The 20675-nt window shown below is 40.9% G+C and overlaps 1 protein-coding gene across 1 annotated transcript; it reads right to left on the reverse strand.

The window, feature by feature from the left end:
* Positions 1–3611: 3611 nt before the first annotated feature.
* Positions 3612–13274, reverse strand: sepsecs (Sep (O-phosphoserine) tRNA:Sec (selenocysteine) tRNA synthase). The gene is made up of 12 exons (XM_030431914.1): positions 13141–13274; positions 11784–11899; positions 11546–11700; positions 11168–11286; positions 10797–10955; positions 10451–10604; positions 10234–10336; positions 9931–10060; positions 8649–8740; positions 6788–6881; positions 6530–6620; positions 3612–4243 (listed from the first exon to the last, which is right to left on the reverse strand). Exons 2-12 carry the CDS (start codon positions 11895–11897, stop codon positions 3997–3999), a joined length of 1458 nt encoding a protein of 485 aa, XP_030287774.1. The 5' UTR covers positions 11898–11899; positions 13141–13274; the 3' UTR covers positions 3612–3996.
* Between the last annotated feature and the right edge of the window lie 7401 nt (positions 13275–20675).

Below are 20675 nucleotides of genomic sequence, written 5' to 3' on the forward strand. Positions count from 1 at the left end.
TCAAAACAGTTTTCATCCAACTCGCAGTAACTTCATTTTATACTTTGACATTGTTTCATGTATTTGCATCCATCAAGAGTGCAAACAAGAACAAAGCTGACATTGTTTCTATGCATCTGATTGGCTACTCCTGCTGCGACACGTGTTTAATCATCAGCTGCTCTAAAAGTTACCTGAACAGTTTGCTGTGAGATAAATGCAGGACTAGGTCGATACGATTACATAAGACTGAAGCTGAGGCTGCCAACAGGTTGGTCCCTGTGCACCAGCCAGGCGCAGCATCCTAACTGGTGCCAGTCTGGTATCTCGTGAATCTCCTGGTGAACTAAAGGTCTGTTAATCTCAGGCCCTGTTTGTGAGGCTCCGGTTCTCCATCATCACTGAACCCTCGCTGGCAGCTGCTGAGAGCCACGAGCGAAGGGCTGTTTGTCATCCAGCAGCATCCCTGAGGTACTTAGACTTATGATCGAGTGTGTGGAGTGCAGATGCAGGAGGAATATTTTTAAAGGCCGTCTATTTTGGTGAGGAGGGATGAAGGGAAGCAAACATTTGGGTATGAGGGAAAACACTTAAATCCTAACGGCTATCTTACTCGGGTCATATGTGGCCTGTTCTCCACAAAACCATCTCCTCAAAGTTCAGTTTACCTGAGCTGCTTCTGTTTTTGCGGCCATCACACTGATAACTAGATTGCTTAAAAATAAATAGACAGATGCCCTGTTCGAGTTTCTCCATGGCAGCCCCTTTTCTGATTTACACACTGCAGCAGAGTTGATCAATAGAGGGGGGGGGGGGGGATGCTTTCAAACGGGCCAGCACAGAAAAGTGAGTCTGACTGTCTCTCGATCCTCACAGCGTCTCTGCAACGTCAGCAAAAGATGAGGAGACTCGTGATGGACAGAGAAGAGACGGGACAGGAAAACCTTGGGGATATTATGTATTTGTGTGATGACATTCTTCACCACGTGATAAATTCTGGAACACATTTTTGCCGTTCGAACTCACAGAATCTGTATGTTTCATGACTCCAACGGGTCAGAATAATGCCACTATTCAATAAGAACTTTCACATCGACAATCATGGCTGAAAGCAAAAGTAACACTGCTGCTGGCTCGCTGCTGGAGTAGATTGTTCCAAAAAGGAGAGCGACTTCAATAATGTAGAAGTGGCTTGGTTACGAAATATCTGATTTACAATGAACCACGGTTATATATAAGAAGTCCAAGAAGACGGTAACATCAAAACAGAACAATGCAACAAACTGCAAAAGCAGAAGCACCGAGTTGAGTACAAGAAGGGAAAGAATTCCAGGACGGAGAAATCAACAGATTTAGTATCAGTTATGTTTCTGCAATCCACTGATGCCTTCAAATCTCTAAGTCTTGACATTTCTGCAATAATGTCACATTGTGTTCATATAACTCAGCTTGAGCTAATTTTTTATTTAATGAGGAGGGGATGGTAGAGAGCCTCGAGACGATGTTTCAACATTTGTAAGTGTGACATCAATAGATATTTTTAGTAAGACGTCGGGAAATTGTGTTGGTGTTGACAAAAACAGGTATATTAAGACAAATACATGAACTTTTTTGCAACAAGTTTGTGTAAAACCCGACAACTCATGTCATCCCAGCATGACTGGACGGCGTTTCACAAAGCTTCTTGTTCTGTCACAGAAGGCTCGGCTCTCTTAGTTTTCCAAGTGCCCCATGAATGTGGACTCCATGATCTTCTTTGGCCTTCGAGTAGTTCTTGCAAACCTCTGAGGTGTTTTGAGTTATTATCCTGCTGCAGTATAAAGACAAATCATGGTAAGGCTAAAGGCTTTTAAGGGAACGAATCAAAATAATCAAATCATGCTGGGATAACACCAGTCATCAGGTTCTGGAGTCCATGCCAAACCACATAATCCAATTACTAAAAAACTATTATTTGTAATGCAAAAAATATATATATTCCATTTTAAACCAATAAACTATAAAAAAGAGGTATGCTGACTCTGTACAACATTTAATCCAGTGATTCGAGTATCATTTATCATCTTAGAGCCATACAGCCACAGATCCCTGTGCTCAACAGTTCTGCATATTGAGAAGCGACCAGCTGTGTTCATGTGAGCCCAACATACCGTCCCACATCCACAATCACCTACAGCTGAACTGCACACACAGTTGAATGCCGCCTTCTGCTTTTCAGAGTGCTGCACTGTACCGGCGCTGTCACACCGCGCAGTGTTTTTCCACTATATGTTGTTAATGGCTCAGTACGGCTCGGGAACAGTGAAAGTGTGCTGACACAGCAGCCTTATCTGTCTGACTCCAGCCCACTTTCAAACGCTGCTGGGCGGATTTGCTGGTGCTGCTGCTACACGTGCGTCAGACCTGCATTACAAATTGCAGTCGTAACTACGACGTGTACATCGCTTCACCCGAGCACACCTGGTGCCAAACGCCATGTGCAGCAAACTATGAGAGCTGGTACTTCCAGTTCTCATCCGGACGTGAGTGTTTGATCTGTGGAGCGCGCGGCAGCATCTACTTCACATGCTTCAAGCTTTTCAAAGAGCAATCAACCTTGATAATCCGCAGCAGATGAGGGGGAGGGCGCAGGAAGAACTTGGACAGTGCAGTATCGAAATATAGATTAGTCATCAGTCAGTGAGGCTTTAGTGGGAGTCTATTTTTGTGCCTCGGGGCACTACGAGCTCTGCTTCCTAATGACTGTGACAGGAGAGCAGAGGGAATAAGACAAAAGTAAGACCTCACCGAGGAGACTTGTGTGATTACAGATCAAATCCCTTAAGTTCTGCGAGCCATATTCCTCATACATCATGTTACAGTAAATTACAGTTTGCTACATATGTATTAAATCTTTAATGTAAGACGCATCAGCGGACATAACTTTGTTTACTACACTCCGGAGTTATTTCTGTTTGTGCTTCACTCGGTGTCTATTCCTTGCGATCTGTTCCAGAGCCTGAAAGTCGATGAGCTAGTTCAATAGACTGGGTTCAAATGGAGTTAATGGCTCAAAGGCTTTTGTATCACGTTACAACACACTGCACAACATATTACATTATAAAGCTATATCGCTTCATGTATCAGCGAGCGGAGGATCCTAATGTATTCCCAAAACAGAACTCTGGCATTGTTTTCAGACTGAAACACTCACTAATTTATAGAATATTAGATTCACCATCTTCCCTGTAGAGGTTTTAGTGCTTGTCAAAGATCTGGAACATTGAGGCGGCACCAACAGAAGCTCCCCTCTCCCACAGAAACCACTGCTCCTGAAACGCCTCGTCAGAAGTCCCGCCTTAATTCTGTGACATCACACTATGTCACCATGTCACGCGTCCCCATAATTTATGCCTTGATCTTAGTTTGGTATGCAAGGATTCATTTTGTGAAGCTGCTCTGTAGTTGTTAGCATTGCTGGCTCAGGCGTGTGTGAGCTGACCAATCAGAGGAGACTTGGGGTGGGGGAGGTCTTAAAGTGACAGGAGCGACAACAGAGAGTTTCAGATGGAGTGAGAATACAGTGCTGCAGCAGTGGACAGTATCAGAAAACGGATGTGTTTTTGAGGATTAAAGAAAAAAAAACGGTCTGGAAATGGTTGATCAATAATCTATTAAAAATCAATCATACAGAACAGCATTTTCAGTGTATACAGGCAATGCACTTTGTTCTAATTTTAGATCAGTGGTGAACAACCATCTGCAGCTTTTGTTCGTACATCTACTAATCAGCAGACTTTCACAGAGGATGGTATTGAAATCAGCTTGTGTCATATTCGTTTGTGATGATCACCTGAACAGTTTCTTCATTAGCTGTTAATGCAGAGTTCAAGTCAATGTCTGAATTGATAATCCATCAGCAAGTGCCATTCAAAACACACACACAGTTCAAATCAGGCAGGAAGTCAGAGCAGGCAGGAGAGGGCTCAACGTAAGTTGAAATCCTGTCACAGTTTAAGTGTTTTGTTTCCTGCTCAGTCATTCTCCAGTAGTGTCCTCCTGGCACGACGGATATTCTGGCGGACTACTTTTCGCAGCGTTTCCATCTTTCTTCAGGGTCTTCAGGCACTTGTCGAGCCTTTTGATGCACAGCGTCACATCGTCACGCGTGATTCCAACAGCCGAGGCAGCGTTGAGGTAAGGACAGGGGTATTCCTCCGAGTGCGACATGAAGCCACGGAACGTGTGTCCGCTGATGGTCTGCTCCTTGCCCAGCGGTATTACCCTGGAAACGTGTGAAAAACAAGCAATGATAAGTATTCAACATGACAAGAAACAACTAGTATTTACTATTACCTCAGATGAGCTATTCACTTGACAACTGTTATTTGAATAAAATATGTTTGCCCTTAATGGAGAGTGGAGAAATGATTTGTCATGCTGGCAGTAGCCTACTTATTTAGTTAAATTATTTGTATTTTCTTATTCAATGTAACAACCAAACTCTACCAGTACAGAGAGCGATACCTTGACTTTAATAAGTGTCTATTCATTTTTAACATCAATCATTTTCATTAAAGGTGATCGTTGCTGCTTCTGTCCAATTTAAAACCAAGAGTGAACGCTGACTTATTCATTTAAATCCAGACCATGATCTGTTCTTAAACCTAACCAAACATTTTTATTTATTCAATCTAACCAAGTGGTTTTATTGCCTGAACGTAACCACACTGCTGCTGATATTGGAAATATTCATGTAAATACCTGAAAACAACATATTCACAAAGTCTAATAATAAAAAGCCACAAAAGATAACCCAAACTTCCATGCTGGATGCAAACTGTGGTCGAGCCAAATTTAGGACCAACTTGCTTGGTACATCATTTCAATCACCTACAGACTGACCTTTCTAAAGGTTTACCAGCAGAAAACTTCTCATTAAGCAACCCAAACGGTCATGCAAGGCAGAATATCACCTTCCATGCACACAGCTGAGGTTACTTACACGTTTTCCAAAACAACATGCACTCTGCTACATCCTGCAAAACCACACCCACTCGGGAGAAAAAACACTTTTTTAGGGAGTCCCGAACTGAAACAGTAACGCTGTGGGACAGAAAACCAAAGGAATCCACTGAAGACACTATAAACCTCTCTAGAACTGATTGGACGGCAGAGTCGGGTCAAAATTCTATTTTCAAAACGAACCCTGTCACACTAAAGTAGTCATGTGTTCGTTTGTAGGCCCTGTTTTATTGGTAGCCATTCACAGTTAGCATGATTCAGTTCTCATCTCATCTCCAGACTGGTTTAAGCAGAAATGAGAGACACAAGGCAGCACTGCATCATCACCATAATGCAACCTTGTGTATTTCCAGAGGTGGATATTTGATGCGAGAAACTGCTAAACCTCTGAGCTGTAGCCGGTTTCAAAGTGTGAAACCCTGCAAAACTGTAAGCAATACAAATGCCTTTGAAATGTGGCAGGGCTACGCCGCCGTCAGCAGAGTTTAGACTCACTTTAATTTGAAATCAATTACTGGCTAGCTATTATTCTTCGTGTATGACAGACCATTATGGAAGGGAAATGCATTCTAATAAGATATACATCTCTATTAAACTGTTGTGCTGATTAGAGAGATTAGCTCATTGTTGATGTGGAGAAAAAAAGCCAGCCTGTTCATACAGTATTCATGGTAAGCACTGGAAATACTTTATTTATTAAATGTTATGCTGCTATAAATTATAGGATTAATATGTGTCAATGAAGCATACACCTGAGAAGTCAACGCATCTCCTTCAGCAGGCGAGAAGCTCAGAAGATGTGAGTCAGCTCTGCTCTCTGACCATGGAAAGATGTTGACTTGACAGAAATCAAGAGCGAAAGGAAGGAAGGAAGAGTGTGTTTATTTTATGCTCTTTAATGCTATTGAGCCAGGAGTGCATTAGAAACTCAAACACAAAACAAGGAGGACAGAATGACCCGAATAAATCATTCATCCAGGATATTTAAAATATTTACATGGGCTCCCATGCTTGGTCAAAAACTATTGGAGGGAAATAAAGAGAAACAAAAGCAGCCCCCAACTTGAAATTCTGTATTCTGGCAGCCACGAGTGACTGAGACAGAAGGCAACAAAGAAGAATTGACAAATCCGCCTCGCTGTCGCTGTGAGAAAACACCAGCAGAGCGAGCAAGGACATGGCTGTCGATGCTGCGTCACCGTGTGTGGAGACGTCGCTCTGCGGATCATAATGGAAACCATCCTATTAGATTGGGAGGCGGTCCCTGACGGGATGGGCAGTCTAATCAACTAAAGTAGCTTCAGCTGCACCATATTCAGCAGATCCATCTGGCTGATTGCTGATTCCAACTGGACATTTTGTTTGGCAACACGCAGCTCATCCCCATCAGCTTTGGAGGACGTGGACAAACCCATTTTTGACTGTCATGATGCGCAGACACTCCCCAATACACAGACACCTCCACGCCCTCTTGTTTTTTTCCTTTTCTCCCCATGTTTCCTATTCTGGGCCAGATTGCGGCCACGCCCTTTGAAAGTTTTCATACCTGGCTCCGGACACCTGCCGGGTGAACAACATGGAGCCAAGGTGAGTCACCGCCTTGTCGCTCTCGGCCTGGAGACCGTCCAGAGACATGGCTGCAGGAGAAAGATGCCACACGCAACACAAATAAACAAAATGATGACATAAATATTAATAATGAAGGAAATGTACTAATAAAGAGGTCAGAAATGAAGTTTTCATCATTTAATCCCATCAAAAATAAACCAAAATACATGGTTTGGAGCCAGTACACTGAGCTTACCCAGTGAAATGGGGTTATGTGGCGTGTGGAGCAATCTCTCCCCGTGTGCAGAGGCCAGACTCTTCAGCTCCTGAGCCAGGAACGAATAAATCTCCTGCAGGATACGCAGACACAGAGAAGAGGCATGGAGAGAAGAAGGAGAGGGGAGCAGGGGCCACACGAAAGAGCTAAAAATAGCAGCACAATGCTCCTTTCAATCTCTGCCACAGCCTTATTTTAGCAACAGCAGCCTTGGGTTTATTGCTAAACAAGCAAATCTGTCCGCAAGGCAGGCCGGTACATGTCCGAAACCCTCCTCCTTTACTCTTTCCCCTGCCTGCCTGCCTGCCTGTGTGTGTGTGTGTGTGTTTCCCTCCAAGCTTCAGCACAGGCAAGGTGTCTACTTCCTCTCTGGCAAGGATTTTTACTCGCGTTCCACACTCACCTCTGGGATCAATTAGCGAGGCAGGAGAGGCGGAAACAGATGCTTTTATCCTGAGAGTCTAACATCCACATGTTTAAAGTACGCTGACAAAGTGTGTTTAGTTCGAGGTCTCAAAGCAGTGTGTGGAAGACTGATGGAGTCGCGGACACAGATGTTAGGATGGAGCCCAGGCCAGGTGGAGAAGCTGCACAACAACAACTGGCAGTGTTTTTGTTGTTGGCTCCCCAGTGAAGCATTAAAGGATCTGCTCACTGCAACAATGCGTGTGTGTGTGCGTGTATATGAGCGTACTCTTGCTGACTCATACTTTCCCAATTTGAAAGCATCGAGAGGGAAAATATTTTCTCTGTCATGAGTGAAAACACGAATAGCCGTTCAATGATGTCAAGTGTCTCCAAGTGTTCCTTGTTCTCTAATAACAATGGATGACTTTATCATCCCTGGTGAGGAGAAAGGGGGGGGGGAGCGGCAAGTGGTGGAGAGAGTGCATGGCAACGGCTCTGCAGACAATAAGTGTGTGTGTGTGTGTGTGTGTGTGTGTGTGTGTGTGTGTGTGTGATGACTAAACCCCATCCTCACCAAAAAGCACACATCATCGGTTGGTTCTTTTCAGTTTTCTAAAACGGTGACGTGAGGCTGTAAATGAATCACAACAGATGAAATGTCTGAATTATTTATAGTTCTGACCCCCCCCCATCCCCAACAGGGTGGGTGTGGGGGATGTGAGGAAATCACTCAGTTTTGCAGACAATATGGAAAACTGGTCCTGTACATTAATTATGCATAGTGTGGACCGGGAGAAATCGATGAGCGCTGATGGCGTCGGGTCACGCGAGAGGCCGGAGGTATTTCCTAGGTGTGCGTTTCTGCTACGGAGTCAGTTTTTACGCTAATGGCATTTTGGGTGTTATATAAATGTTTGTGTCTGACGTGTGATAATGTAGGAGTAGGAGTCACTTATTTCTGAATCTTTTAGGAACAGAAACAATCCGGAGCGTTTCCAGTACATTTGTGGAAGAGCACTTGAGAGGTGTGAGAATGCTGCAGTGCCTGCCGTTTGAAGAGAAGAGGGGGATGCTGCATTGTGAGCAACTCTGCTTTAAAGCAGCGAGCCACCAGGGGATGTTTTCTGAAACTTCTGGATCAATTTTATCTTGCTATAGCATACTCCTCCCCTCCGCAAAGCTCAATGCTCGCTCCAGTCTCAGTCCTCAGCCAGAATGCAGGTACACACACACACACACAGTCATAACATGTGATCTGCTGCAATTCAATACAACTTATGTAAGATGTGGCTTCTTTTTTTTCTCCTCCCTTCTTCGGGGGAAAGATGTCGACAGAGCGCACACAGAAACATATTCACACTGACATTGCTGCAGTGTTTTTCACACCCATATATTAAAACACTCATAAAAGGTGGCGTTTGCATGCGCTCACCTTTCTTTCAGACAGCAGTTTCTTGTAGCCGCTTGCTCCCAGAGTGAGAAGGGTAATGAGGACGTCAAGGGAAGGCGAGGCCGATGCTCGACCTGGACAAAGAAGGTTGAGGAGTGACTCTGTTAAGCAGCTATAGAAACCAGACAAAATCTGATGTGTGCGCAGCTAATTATAGGCCGAAACACTTCTGAGCAGCAGTGGCTGTGAAGGTGAAGCATCTCATGTAGTTTTCTATCGCTGTTTGAGTCTCACTAAGAACTAAAAAAGTAAAAACTGAGGCTGTGTAGCTGTGAGTGTGGGCTACAGCATGGTTACAGAGGGGTCATTTTGATTCTAAATCAAAAGTCGAGCAGTTTTTATGTTTGTTGATTATTATTCGGACTCATGTAACCCTTATTTGAAAAAAGCCACCAGGACAAAGTCAAGTTAGATAACTTTCTGCCACATTTCTTGATTTAAACGATGGATATTCTTTATTTTTGTTTCTGTCATCATATTGATAACGTTCATTCCTCTGAAAATCAAATCATTGAGCCACACTGCTGCACTGTGACATGCTCCTTCATCACAATGAACATGTGGCCTTCAGTCCGTCTCACAAACATCACCCTAATGCTGTAAATACTCAGAAGCTCACTAAATGTGCCACAGAAAACAGTCCCAATGGAATACACTATTTACTCCTGTTTGAGATCAGTGAGTCGGAATAAAGAAATAGGTGGACAAAAAGAAGTTTGAAGGTACTGAGACACATTAACACATTGTTAATATAAAAATTAGACAGCCTTTACCTTTAAATCATCTTTTTTTAAGACTATCCCTTATAAAAACTGTCTTTTCCCCAGCGGCTCTGTGTTTACATAATATTATACCTTATAGATGGCTTATTTGAATTATTTCCGCATTTATAAGAGAATATGAGAAAGCATTTTGGAGAATTATTTTAAAACATCCCTCACATTAAAATAATAGCTTTCATCTGCAGCTTAAGAAAAACGGAAAAAAGTGAAAAATGAGCTGTATTCATTAAAAACACAGCAATGAAAAATAAATCATTCTTATTAGGAAAAAGGGTAAGCAAAAGAAGCAGTCTTCATCTTTTTTTAAATAACTTTCTTGTCATTAATTTACTCCATTAATTATGTCGATAATGTTTTATTATATGTTTTATTTCTCAAATTCTGCATATTTTAATGGTGGCAGATAAATGAAATCCACCAATCTATCATTTTATCAATGACTTCCACAGTATCTGCTCAGCCACAGTGGTATCAACACTCACCTGGGTACATCTTGCTTATCTCCTGTATGAAAGGCTCATCAAATCCTGCTATTATGGCGCCACCTACTGGAACCATGAAGTTCTTGTCCAAGCTCTGTACAAAGGCATCGATTCTTCCCACACGAGCTCCCTGATGAAACACAGTCCGATTAAACGTGTAATTAAGCACTCAAATGACAGTAAACACTTCGACATCATACATTTGTCATCAGAGTTGAGTTTCAGTTCAAGCTTCAACATGCAATTACTCCACAAGTGAAGACAAGTACAAGTATCCTACAAACGACACATGGATCCACATACCTGCTGTATGAGGTGCATGCATTTGGACGACTGCACTCCGTACGCATTGTTAACGATGTGGGGAATGTTATATTTGGCACACATAGTGGCCAGCTCCTCAAGCCTACAAGACAAGACAGTTCATAATAATTAGTGGTTAAACTTTACTGGCATTTAGAAATCATCTTCTGTGACGCCGACAGAAGTACCTAATGGGGTAAGTAAAAACGTATTTTACCGGTCGGGGACCCGCGGGGCAAAGCAGGACGTTGTTGAATGAACACACAGGACGTTATCGGCTCCGAGCTCCTCGATCTTGCGCTCAACTGCCTCCAAGTCCGTCCGCAACTCATCGCCCTCAAGAACATTCTCCACCACCACCGGTTCAAAGCCTGAGGACACAGTCGGACATGAGCGAGAGAGAGCGATCGTACCTGTTTCTACTCAACAAAGACACCTAACGTGGCACAGAAAAATGATTTCTAACTAAAAACAGTTGATAATATCTGCTGCCAAATCTCTGACACCAGTCTCGTCTGTGAGCAGGATGTAAGGATGACAGGAGAAGGGAAACACATTAACACCTGCTGTGATCATGGCTTTGAAACAGGACTTCTGGTCAATGCGAGGCCAGATGATGTAGCGGGCTTTGGGTCTCCGATGGCGAAGCGTCAGGAAGCACAGAGTCAAGCTCATTCCCGTCGCCATGGGAACTACGAAGCAGCTCGCCACACTCCGGACACCTGTAATCCAGAGGAAACAAAGCATGCTTACTGTATATGTTCCCCCCCCAATTACACCTGAATTAAAGGAGCAATACACATTTTTTCACACACAAAAATCTGTTTTATTCCTCACTACGTGAAAACATCTATGTTACGTATTCTGTAGGAGCTTTCTAAAAAAATGTTTTAAATAACCTGTCTGACTTAGTTTGCCTATAAAATATACATACCTGAGAGCTTTAAGATGTCCAATGCAACTGAGTTGGTCAGCTTGTTAAGCAGACTGGATCCTGCAGCTTTGGGCTGAATAGCAGCAATGTCACCTGACCGACCGATTCCATGGATCAGCCTGCATACAACAGCAGAATGTCACAACAGGGACAATCTAAAAATTTATTAATTTATATACGTTGGTCAGTTATTAAAAGCTGAAAAGTAGATTTCTTTTGGTTTAAAGTATTGTTTCCAAGGACAACTTTAATGCTTTAACAGCTGATGTTTTTACCTTTCAAATATCAATATCAGCCTCACAAATACAGTATAAGTCAGTCTCCAATGTTATGATCGAGACTCCATTCATACATGGTTAAGTTAATGTCAAATTGAACCTGTAATGTCGTCTTGCCACGAGGCTGGACGCCACCCGGCCTTCCCTCTCTCCCACACCGCAGTTGCCGAGGAAGTTGTTGCTGTCCATCACAGCCAGCTCATTCAGGAAGAGCTCTACGGTGCTCTCGCTCCATCCCTCCTCTGGACACTTACCCTGGAACATACACACAACGTGAGAAGTGAACTACTCGGCGGTGACCTTCAGGTGAGGATGAAGGCGGCTGTAGACTCCTTTACCTGCTCCAGTAAGTGTCTGATGAGCTGCTCATGGCTCCGGCGCGCCTGGCTCCCCTGTCGGATGTAGGAGGAGGACACGATCTTCTCGCTCAGGCTGAAGTTTTCACTGTTCATCTCTGTCGAGCATAACGGCTTCATGTGAACATTGGGTATTTTTAAAACCTCAACATATTACTTCTTATTTTGACATCATCAGCCTAGAGAATCAATCAACAATCAAATAGATTATTCAGAAAGGGAAGATCAGTTTAGGGGTCATGTAGTCTAATGTCTCCTGTGACTTTTTAAATGTGTCATTAAAAGTTACTTTGGTTTGACGTCAAATGTGTAACAACACGTTTGCATCAGAAACTTTGGTAGTAAAATTTGAATAATAAGGAAGTTTACCAGCCGGAGTGGCTTTAGTTTGCATCAACAAGCTGCAGGACACAGCGCTTCTGGATCTGCTACGAGGGATTAGCAGCAACTCAACTACTGTACATGAGTACAATTTTGAGGTACTTGTATTTCACTTACACAGGTTGATACACTGTAGACTCCTCGTAAACTTACATGCACTTACATTACAAACTATTTACTGGTACTTCTGATACTTAAGGACAGTTAATATTAGAAACCTTGAGACTTTTAATGAAGAACTCTGCAGATGGGTGAATGCAGTTATAGTGTAACATGATATCTTTACTGTCACTCAAGCAGGACTGTGAGGGAGTTTTTACAACACAGTGAGGGTGTCTCAGCCTTTGATGGACTGATTCATGACTTCTTGAAAGTCCAATAACAAACTGCTGGAGTAAAACATGTCTAGAATGACATGTCTTAATAAAATGACATGACAAAATGGTGAAAACCTCTCAAGATTTCTTGGGAAATTGTCAAAAATGATCTGAAGCAGAGCAGCTTTTGTGAGGAGATCTACATCCACCTTTTCACTGCAAGACGTTGTTTGGTAACTTCTATGTTTAATCTCAAATGTGGTGCTAAGATCTTGGACGGGACACTCCTGTAAGAGTGACATTTCAAATCTGATGCAATATTCCCTGGTGCTCAGTGTCTCTCTCTGACCTGCCAGGACCCGTTCTGTTCACCTTCTCACTTTACCTAGCAGTTGGATCTGACAGCAGAACAATAAACACCGGTAGAGGAACAACACGTCGTGTTTCATCAGTGTTAACAACTCCATCACACACACAGAAGTTAGAAACCCTGCTTTGTTTTGATAAACGAGCTAGCTCTAAACGTTTAGCCCGACCTATTTACCTTGGCAGCAAGGCTGCTAGCAGCTTAGCTAAACTAAGCTAATGTTTTCACCTGAGCACTACGAGCTGTCACGAGCTGAGGTGTCATAACTTCTTACCTCACAGACTCCCCGCGTGTTACAGGGTCAAACTACCTCCAAACTATCGAGAGGAATAAAAGCTGACAGGAGCAGCAGGAGGAGGAGCAGGAAGCAGCATGGGAGCAGAGGAGCAGCGAACACGTGACGTCACATGGTCACATGACCGAGGAGAGCTAATCATGTGACCAAAACACGACAGCGAACAAACCGCTCATTGGACAGTTTTAGAGAAAATGTTATGTGTTTATATATATTATATATTTTAAATAAATTATTTAAACTTTAATTAAATTTGTATGTAATTATTACAATATTTTCTTACTCTTAATTTAACTTTAAATATTTTTTTAAGCCAATATATTTGGTATTTTCCACCAGAAGCTGATGGCAGACATGAATAATTCAGTAAAGAAATATATACATGAAATCAACCATCAAAAATATTTACACGTTTTTACAATATTTATTTAAAAGTGATTTCTGAAGAGGACTGACAGAAAACCGTACACAGGTTAAATATTTTATATTTTGTAAAAGCTGTCAGTGGTAATTATTGGGACATTCACATACCTGGACATACTTTTAAATAATGAAGCTTTCAGGAATACATTCAGAAAACAGACACATTTATTAGAATTTTTTGCAATATTAAAAAACATTACCTTACATGTAGGGTTGATAGTACAAGGAGCAACAATAATAACTTCAATAGTGTGGCCTTAAAGGGGAAAAGGTGCAGGTTTGTATACAATTCAAAGTTCTAGTACCAAAGTACAAAAATGTTCTTACAGCATTGAAACTTAAAGGGAAAATGTTTGCAGACTGCCTTCTTTAGGGGCGCACATAGTTTCATACATGTATATCATATAACTGGCTTAATATTACAGGTGTGTGTGTGTGTGTGTGTGTGCGTGTGTGCAACAATTCAATATTTAAATTAGCTAAGACTGAGCCAATTCTAATGATTTTAATACACTGCTGGGTAAATAATATATAATGTTTTAGAAATACATATCTTTTTAAGTAACAACAGGTCTCTCTTATAAATGAGACCCTGGGTCTCAATGAGATTTTACCTGTATAAATAAAGGTTAATAAAAAAATAAATAAAAACAACTCTCTAACATACAATGGAGCACAAAGCAGCATAAAAAGGAAAATAGTCTTGTAGCTACTCAATTGTACTTAACATTGTTATAGTTTATCACTAAATTACACACACACACACACACACATATAAAGTTTATTGTATAATGTACCACAAGCCACCTGTAGCCCCAGCGAACACTCATATCTGTCAGTATCATTCTGCCATTATCTTCCCGTGACTTGCCCATTCTAATCTCACCACTGTGTTTGCTCAGGATGGTTTTGCACTATTAGTTCAACAACAACAGTGGCTGCAGGTCCTGTACGTGTCCTGCTATTGCCTGTAATTTCAGTTTAATTGCTCTAGTTTCTATTTTATTCTCTTCTTATTTGAATTTCATACACTAGACAGAATTATCTGTGTGTTTAATTTCCCCTCTGGACGATTATTAGAGGAGTATCTAATTTTCCTCTTATCTTGCAGAGTGCCAGCACCTTAAAATGATCTTAAATCCAATACTAGAGTTAATGTTCTTGGTTACTTTCCACCACTGGATATCATCACTTGGCTAAAGAGTAAGTTGTTGTTTTTCGTCTTATCTTGTCATCACTTCCCACCGAATTAAGCTTCAGTGACAGGAAATGACGGGGCGATATGGCTGAAACCTGTCAAAACAATATGGACATAAGACTTTATGCAACCTGATAACAAGGAAAAGATTAAATGTGTGTTACATTCACTGTATTGCACTGTATCATGAAATAGGGAATAAAATGGAACACCATAAATAGTATTATTACCAAACCTTATGAGAAAACTACACACACACACACACACACACACACACACACAGATTATTTAAAAGAATATATAAAACAGTTTGTAACTATAGACACACAGGGCTCTTCCTTATGACCTTTCCCTGCCAGTTAGTGACATTTCTATCACCTGCACAGGATTCAAAATGTCCAAACTTTAAGTAAACATTTAACCAAATATGTTGCAAAGAAGCACAACACTGTAGACTTGGTGGAAGATTCCAGGTAGTTTTTGGATCCATGGAGAACTTGCTCTTGCTGCAAAGGGAACAGAAAGATGGCAATTTGATGGCATAGCAGGGCATTCAATTCAACAGCTATGCCAACATCTTGCCTTCCTTCCTGAACCCATGTTCACACGGAGTTCAGTTTCAGGTTTCAGGCCGAGGTTTCATCCTCATCCAGGACTGCTGGGATGTAAAACCAACACACTGCTGCTGATCCTGAACACGCTACTGACGCACGTTGATCCACCAGGTTTGTGCGTAATTCGAGATGATTCCAGTTTAAAATAACTTCAGAAACAAACGCTGTGGTATTAATGAGTACGATATTTGGTTTTCTGTGGTCACAGAGCGCCATGTTTTGTAAACAGGCTCCAACAACGAGGAGCAGCAAACATCCAAGCAATTACGCAAAAAAAAAAAAAGAAGTGAAGAGGTTCCATTTTAGAGAGCGGCCGAAGTGCCCGTTCCTTCCCGCTTGCCGTCGCCCTGCAGGTCCATCCTACCTGTTGGAGCGACCTGACGTCTCTCGCTGCCTGTCCTGGATCCATGTGTCCTGGCACCAGTCGACAGCAGAGTAAAAGAGGTAGGCTGAGGCTGGACGAGATAAGTGTGCGTTTCGCCGCCCACTTGTGCGCCAGGCAGTGTCAGCGGATGACTGTGGCGGTTTACAGCAGGAGGTGTGTTTCTGTTTCTGGGTTGGCCGGGCAGCTCTGGAGCGGCTTCCTGCACCTTTGGGCGCCGACGAGGAATCCCATTGGCCTAATTTAGACGGGGACATCCCTCTGAGAAGAGAGACTGATCTAAACGTGTCAGGACTGATGAACCTCCCCAAAGTTAGTCTGTTGTAAAATGTGTAACAACTTTGTGAAAGGTAAAAAAAAAAAAGCCTACAGATGTGTGTTGATACTCTACAAGGTATAAACCAGAACGTTTTGGATTGTCTATTGTCTAACTCCCTTCTTGAAATCCCTGTGAATTCCACAAAGCAGCATCTGTCCACACACACACATGACTAAATGGGTGTCGTCCACCAAGTCAAAGTGAGTCCAGTCCAAGTTTACCAGAAATCTGACTTGCTGACCCGCACACAAAATAAATCATGACTGCAGGATCGGCTTCATTAATGAATCACACAATGATTCAAAGGCTGTCTAGACGCAGAATGTGGTGGCAGTCCAGGACAGGAAACATCGTTTTGTGAGAAAACTCTGTATGACCCTGAACTCAGTCATTGGAGTACTTGTACTTCTACTCCACGACTTTGGCATCCATACTTTTTTGTGTATTACAAAATAAAAGTCAGACCTGATCAACCTGAGCTGTCGCTTTTAAGTCACCATATATTAAGTATGTTTCACATGTTTGAATCAAAGCTGCTGAACAAGAGATTATTCCTCCTCTTCAAACAATTGGACGATCCCAACGTTAACTGCACTGTGCCACCTTTGGCATTGATGACTCACTTTCTAAGGTGTCGGCACTGGACACACCTGTCGACTCCCACAGAGCAAATATGTTAAAGTAAAAAGACAATTACAGGACGTGACAGGGTTAACTTTTCCATTACGTACAGTAAGCATTTGTTTATCATGGTTACAGCATTGTAAACACCACTTGTAGGTTGCAATCATTGTGAAGAATTTTAATTTATCCTGCGTCATCTTTTATTTTCAAGTAACGTTACCATAACACTAAATATACATAATAAAACAAAGAGCTGTCTGAAATCTGAGTGTTCAGAAATCATCACTTTAACACTGGCAGCTAAATATCATGCAGGGTTTTTAAAGCACAGAGTTTTTGATACATGGTCTAAAAGGTAAAATGGAGATTTAGGAACCAAAATAAAATGTTAATCATGACACAATGTGAAGAACTCAGAGATGCACTGTAAACACAGCTGTGACTGTAAAGGGAATCCTCTGTATTCAGGTCGCTTGTGACCTGCTGGAGGGCAATCACCAAGGTGTGTCAGGGCTGTGATCATAAACATAAATCAGATATCAGATTTGTAAATATGCCAACGACCCATTTCCCTTTTCATTTCCCTTTTTTATGAATAAAGAAATATCTATACATATCTATTTTTTTCTATTATATTAGGATAACTCCTATGAGCTTTGAAATATGTTCACATGTTTTATAGTTGACATTTTAACAGGGACAAATATAAATGTTGGACTAATGCCACACACACACAGACACACACACACACACACACACACACACACGCACACACACACACGCACACACGCACACACACACACACACACACACACACAGTCTATTTACAGTCTCCCCTGCCTGTTGATTAATGGGTCTTTTGCAAATACACAAAACTCAACAAGAAAACACACAAAACAGCACAAAACAAACATGACCGACAAAAAACACACAAAGACACACATCTCAAAATAGGAAATACACACAAAACAGCACAGAATACACATCACAACATTAAAATACACAAAAAATGGCACAAAACATATAACTACTCAAGAAAATACATATAAAACACACGACTTAACAAGGTAATACACACAAAACGGCTTAAAACACACAACACAACATTAAAATACACACAAAATGGCACACAACATACAACTACTCAAGAAAATACATTTTAAACACACAACTTAAAAAGGAAATACACACAAAACGGCTCAGAACACACAACACATCAAGGCAATACACAAGAAATGGCTCAATAAACACATAACAACAAAAATACACACAACACAGCACAAAACAAACAACCCAGAAACAAAATACACACAACTCAAATTAGGAAATACACACAAAACAGCACAAAATACACAACACAGCATTGAAATACACACAACATGGCACAAAACAAACAACACATCAAGACAATACACAGGAAATGGTTCAAAACACACATCCCAACATTAAAACACACAAAACGGCACAAAACACACAACTACTCAAGAAAAAACATATGAAACACGCAACCTAACAAGGAATACATACAAAACGACTCAACACACACAATACACCAAGATTATACACAGGAAACGGTTCAAAACACACATCCCAACGATAAAACACACAAAACGGCACAAAACACTCAACTACTCAAGAAAATACATATGAAACACACAACCTAACAAGGAAATACACACAAAACGACTGAACACACACAACACATCAAGACAATACACAGGAAATGGTTCAAAACACACATCCCAATAAAAATACACACAACATGGCAAAAAACACACAACCCAGAAACAAAATACTAACAAGTCAAAATAGGAAATGCACACAAAACAGCACAAAATACACAACACAGCATTGAAATACACACAACATGGCACAAAACAAACAACTACTCAAGAACAACACATCAAGACAATACACAAGAAATGGCTCAATACACACATACCAACAAAAATACACACAAAACACATCAAGGAAATACACAGGAACTGGCTAAATACACACATCGCAACATTAAAACACACAACGTGGCACAAAACACACAACCAAGAAAAAAAATACAAGCAACTCAAAAGAGGAAATACACACAAATCAGCTCAGAACACAAAACACAACATTAAAATACACACAAAACATACAACTACTCAAGAAAATACATTGAAAACACACAACTTAACAATGTAATACACACAAAACAGCTCAGAACACACAACACATCAAGACAATACACAAGAAATGGCTCAATAAACACAAAAAAAACAAAAATACACACAACACAGCAAAAACAAACAACCCAGAAACAAAGTACACACAACTCAAATTAGGAAATACACACAAAACAGCACAAAATACACAACACAGCATTAAAAAACCACAAAACGACTCAAAATACACAACACATCAAGGAAATACACAGGAAATGGCTCAATACACACATCCCAACAAAAATATACACAACACGGCACAAAACACCCGACCCAGAAAAAAAATACAAACAACTCAAAATAGGAAATACACACAAAACTGCTCAGAACACACAACACAACATTAAAACACACAAAACGGCACAAAACACACAACTACTCAAGAAAAAACATATGAAACACGCAACCTAACAAGGAAATACATACAAAACGACTCAACACACACAACACACCAAGATTATACACAGGAAATGGTTCAAAACACACATCCCAACAATAAAACACACAAAACGGCACAAAACACACAACTACTCAAGAAAATACATATGAAACACACAACCTAACAAGGAAATACACACAAAACGACTGAACACACACAACACATCAAGACAATACACAGGAAATGGTTCAAAACACACATCCCAATAAAAATACACACAACATGGCAAAAAACACACAACCCAGAAACAAAATACTAACAAGTCAAAATAGGAAATGCACACAAAACAGCACAAAATACACACACAGCATTGAAATACACACAACATGGCACAAAACAAACAACTACTCAAGAACAACACATCAAGACAATACACAAGAAATGGCTCAATACACACATACCAACAAAAATACACACAAAACAGCTCAAAACACAAAACACATCAAGGAAATAAACAGGAACTGGCTCAATACACACATCGCAACATTAAAACACACAACGTGGCACAAAACACACAACCAAGAAAAAAAATACAAGCAACTCAAAAGAGGAAATACACACAAATCAGCTCAGAACACAAAACACAACATTAAAATACACACAAAATGGCACAAAACATACAACTACTCAAGAAAATACATTGAAAACACACAACTTAACAATGTAATACACACAAAACAGCTCAGAACACACAACACATCAAGACAATACACAAGAAATGGCTCAGTGAACACATAACAACAAAAATACACACAACACAGCACAAAACAAACAACCCAGAAACAAAATACACACAACTCAAATTAGGAAATACACACAAAACAGCACAAAATACACAACACAGCATTAAAAAACCACAAAACGACTCAAAATACACAACACATCAAGGAAATACACAGGAAATGGCTCAATACACACATCCCAACAAAAATATACACAACATGGCACAAAACACCAGACCCAGAAAAAAAATACAAACAACTCAAAATAGGACATACACACAAAACTGCTCAGAACACACAACACAACATTAAAATACACCCAAAATGGCACAAAACACACAACTACTCAAGAAAGTATATAGAAAACACGCAACCCAACAAGGAAATACACACAAAACGACTCAAAACACACAACACATCAAGACAATACACAAAAAAGTGGCTCAATACACACATCCCAACAAGAAAACACACAAAACAGCACAAAACACATGACCAACTAAAAAACCATCCAAAATGCCACAAAACACACAACTACTCAAGAAAATATATAGAAAACACACAACCTAACAAGGAAATACACACAAAACGA

Source organism: Sparus aurata, chromosome 10 (genome assembly GCF_900880675.1).
Source record: "Sparus aurata chromosome 10, fSpaAur1.1, whole genome shotgun sequence".
Lineage (NCBI taxonomy): Eukaryota > Metazoa > Chordata > Actinopteri > Spariformes > Sparidae > Sparus > Sparus aurata.

Bases quoted from the DNA above. Each gene is read 5' to 3' on its own strand.
- sepsecs (XM_030431914.1), bottom strand. From the start codon at position 11,897: ATGAACAGTGAAAACTTCAGCCTGAGCGAGAAGATCGTGTCCTCCTCC. The intron at 11,287-11,545 runs GTTCAATTTGAC...TGTTGTATGCAG, and splicing joins GTGGCAAGACGACATTACAG to GCTGATCCATGGAATCGGTC. The intron at 4,244-6,529 runs GTATGAAAACTT...ACACGTTTCCAG, and splicing joins CGGCAGGTGTCCGGAGCCAG to GGTAATACCGCTGGGCAAGG.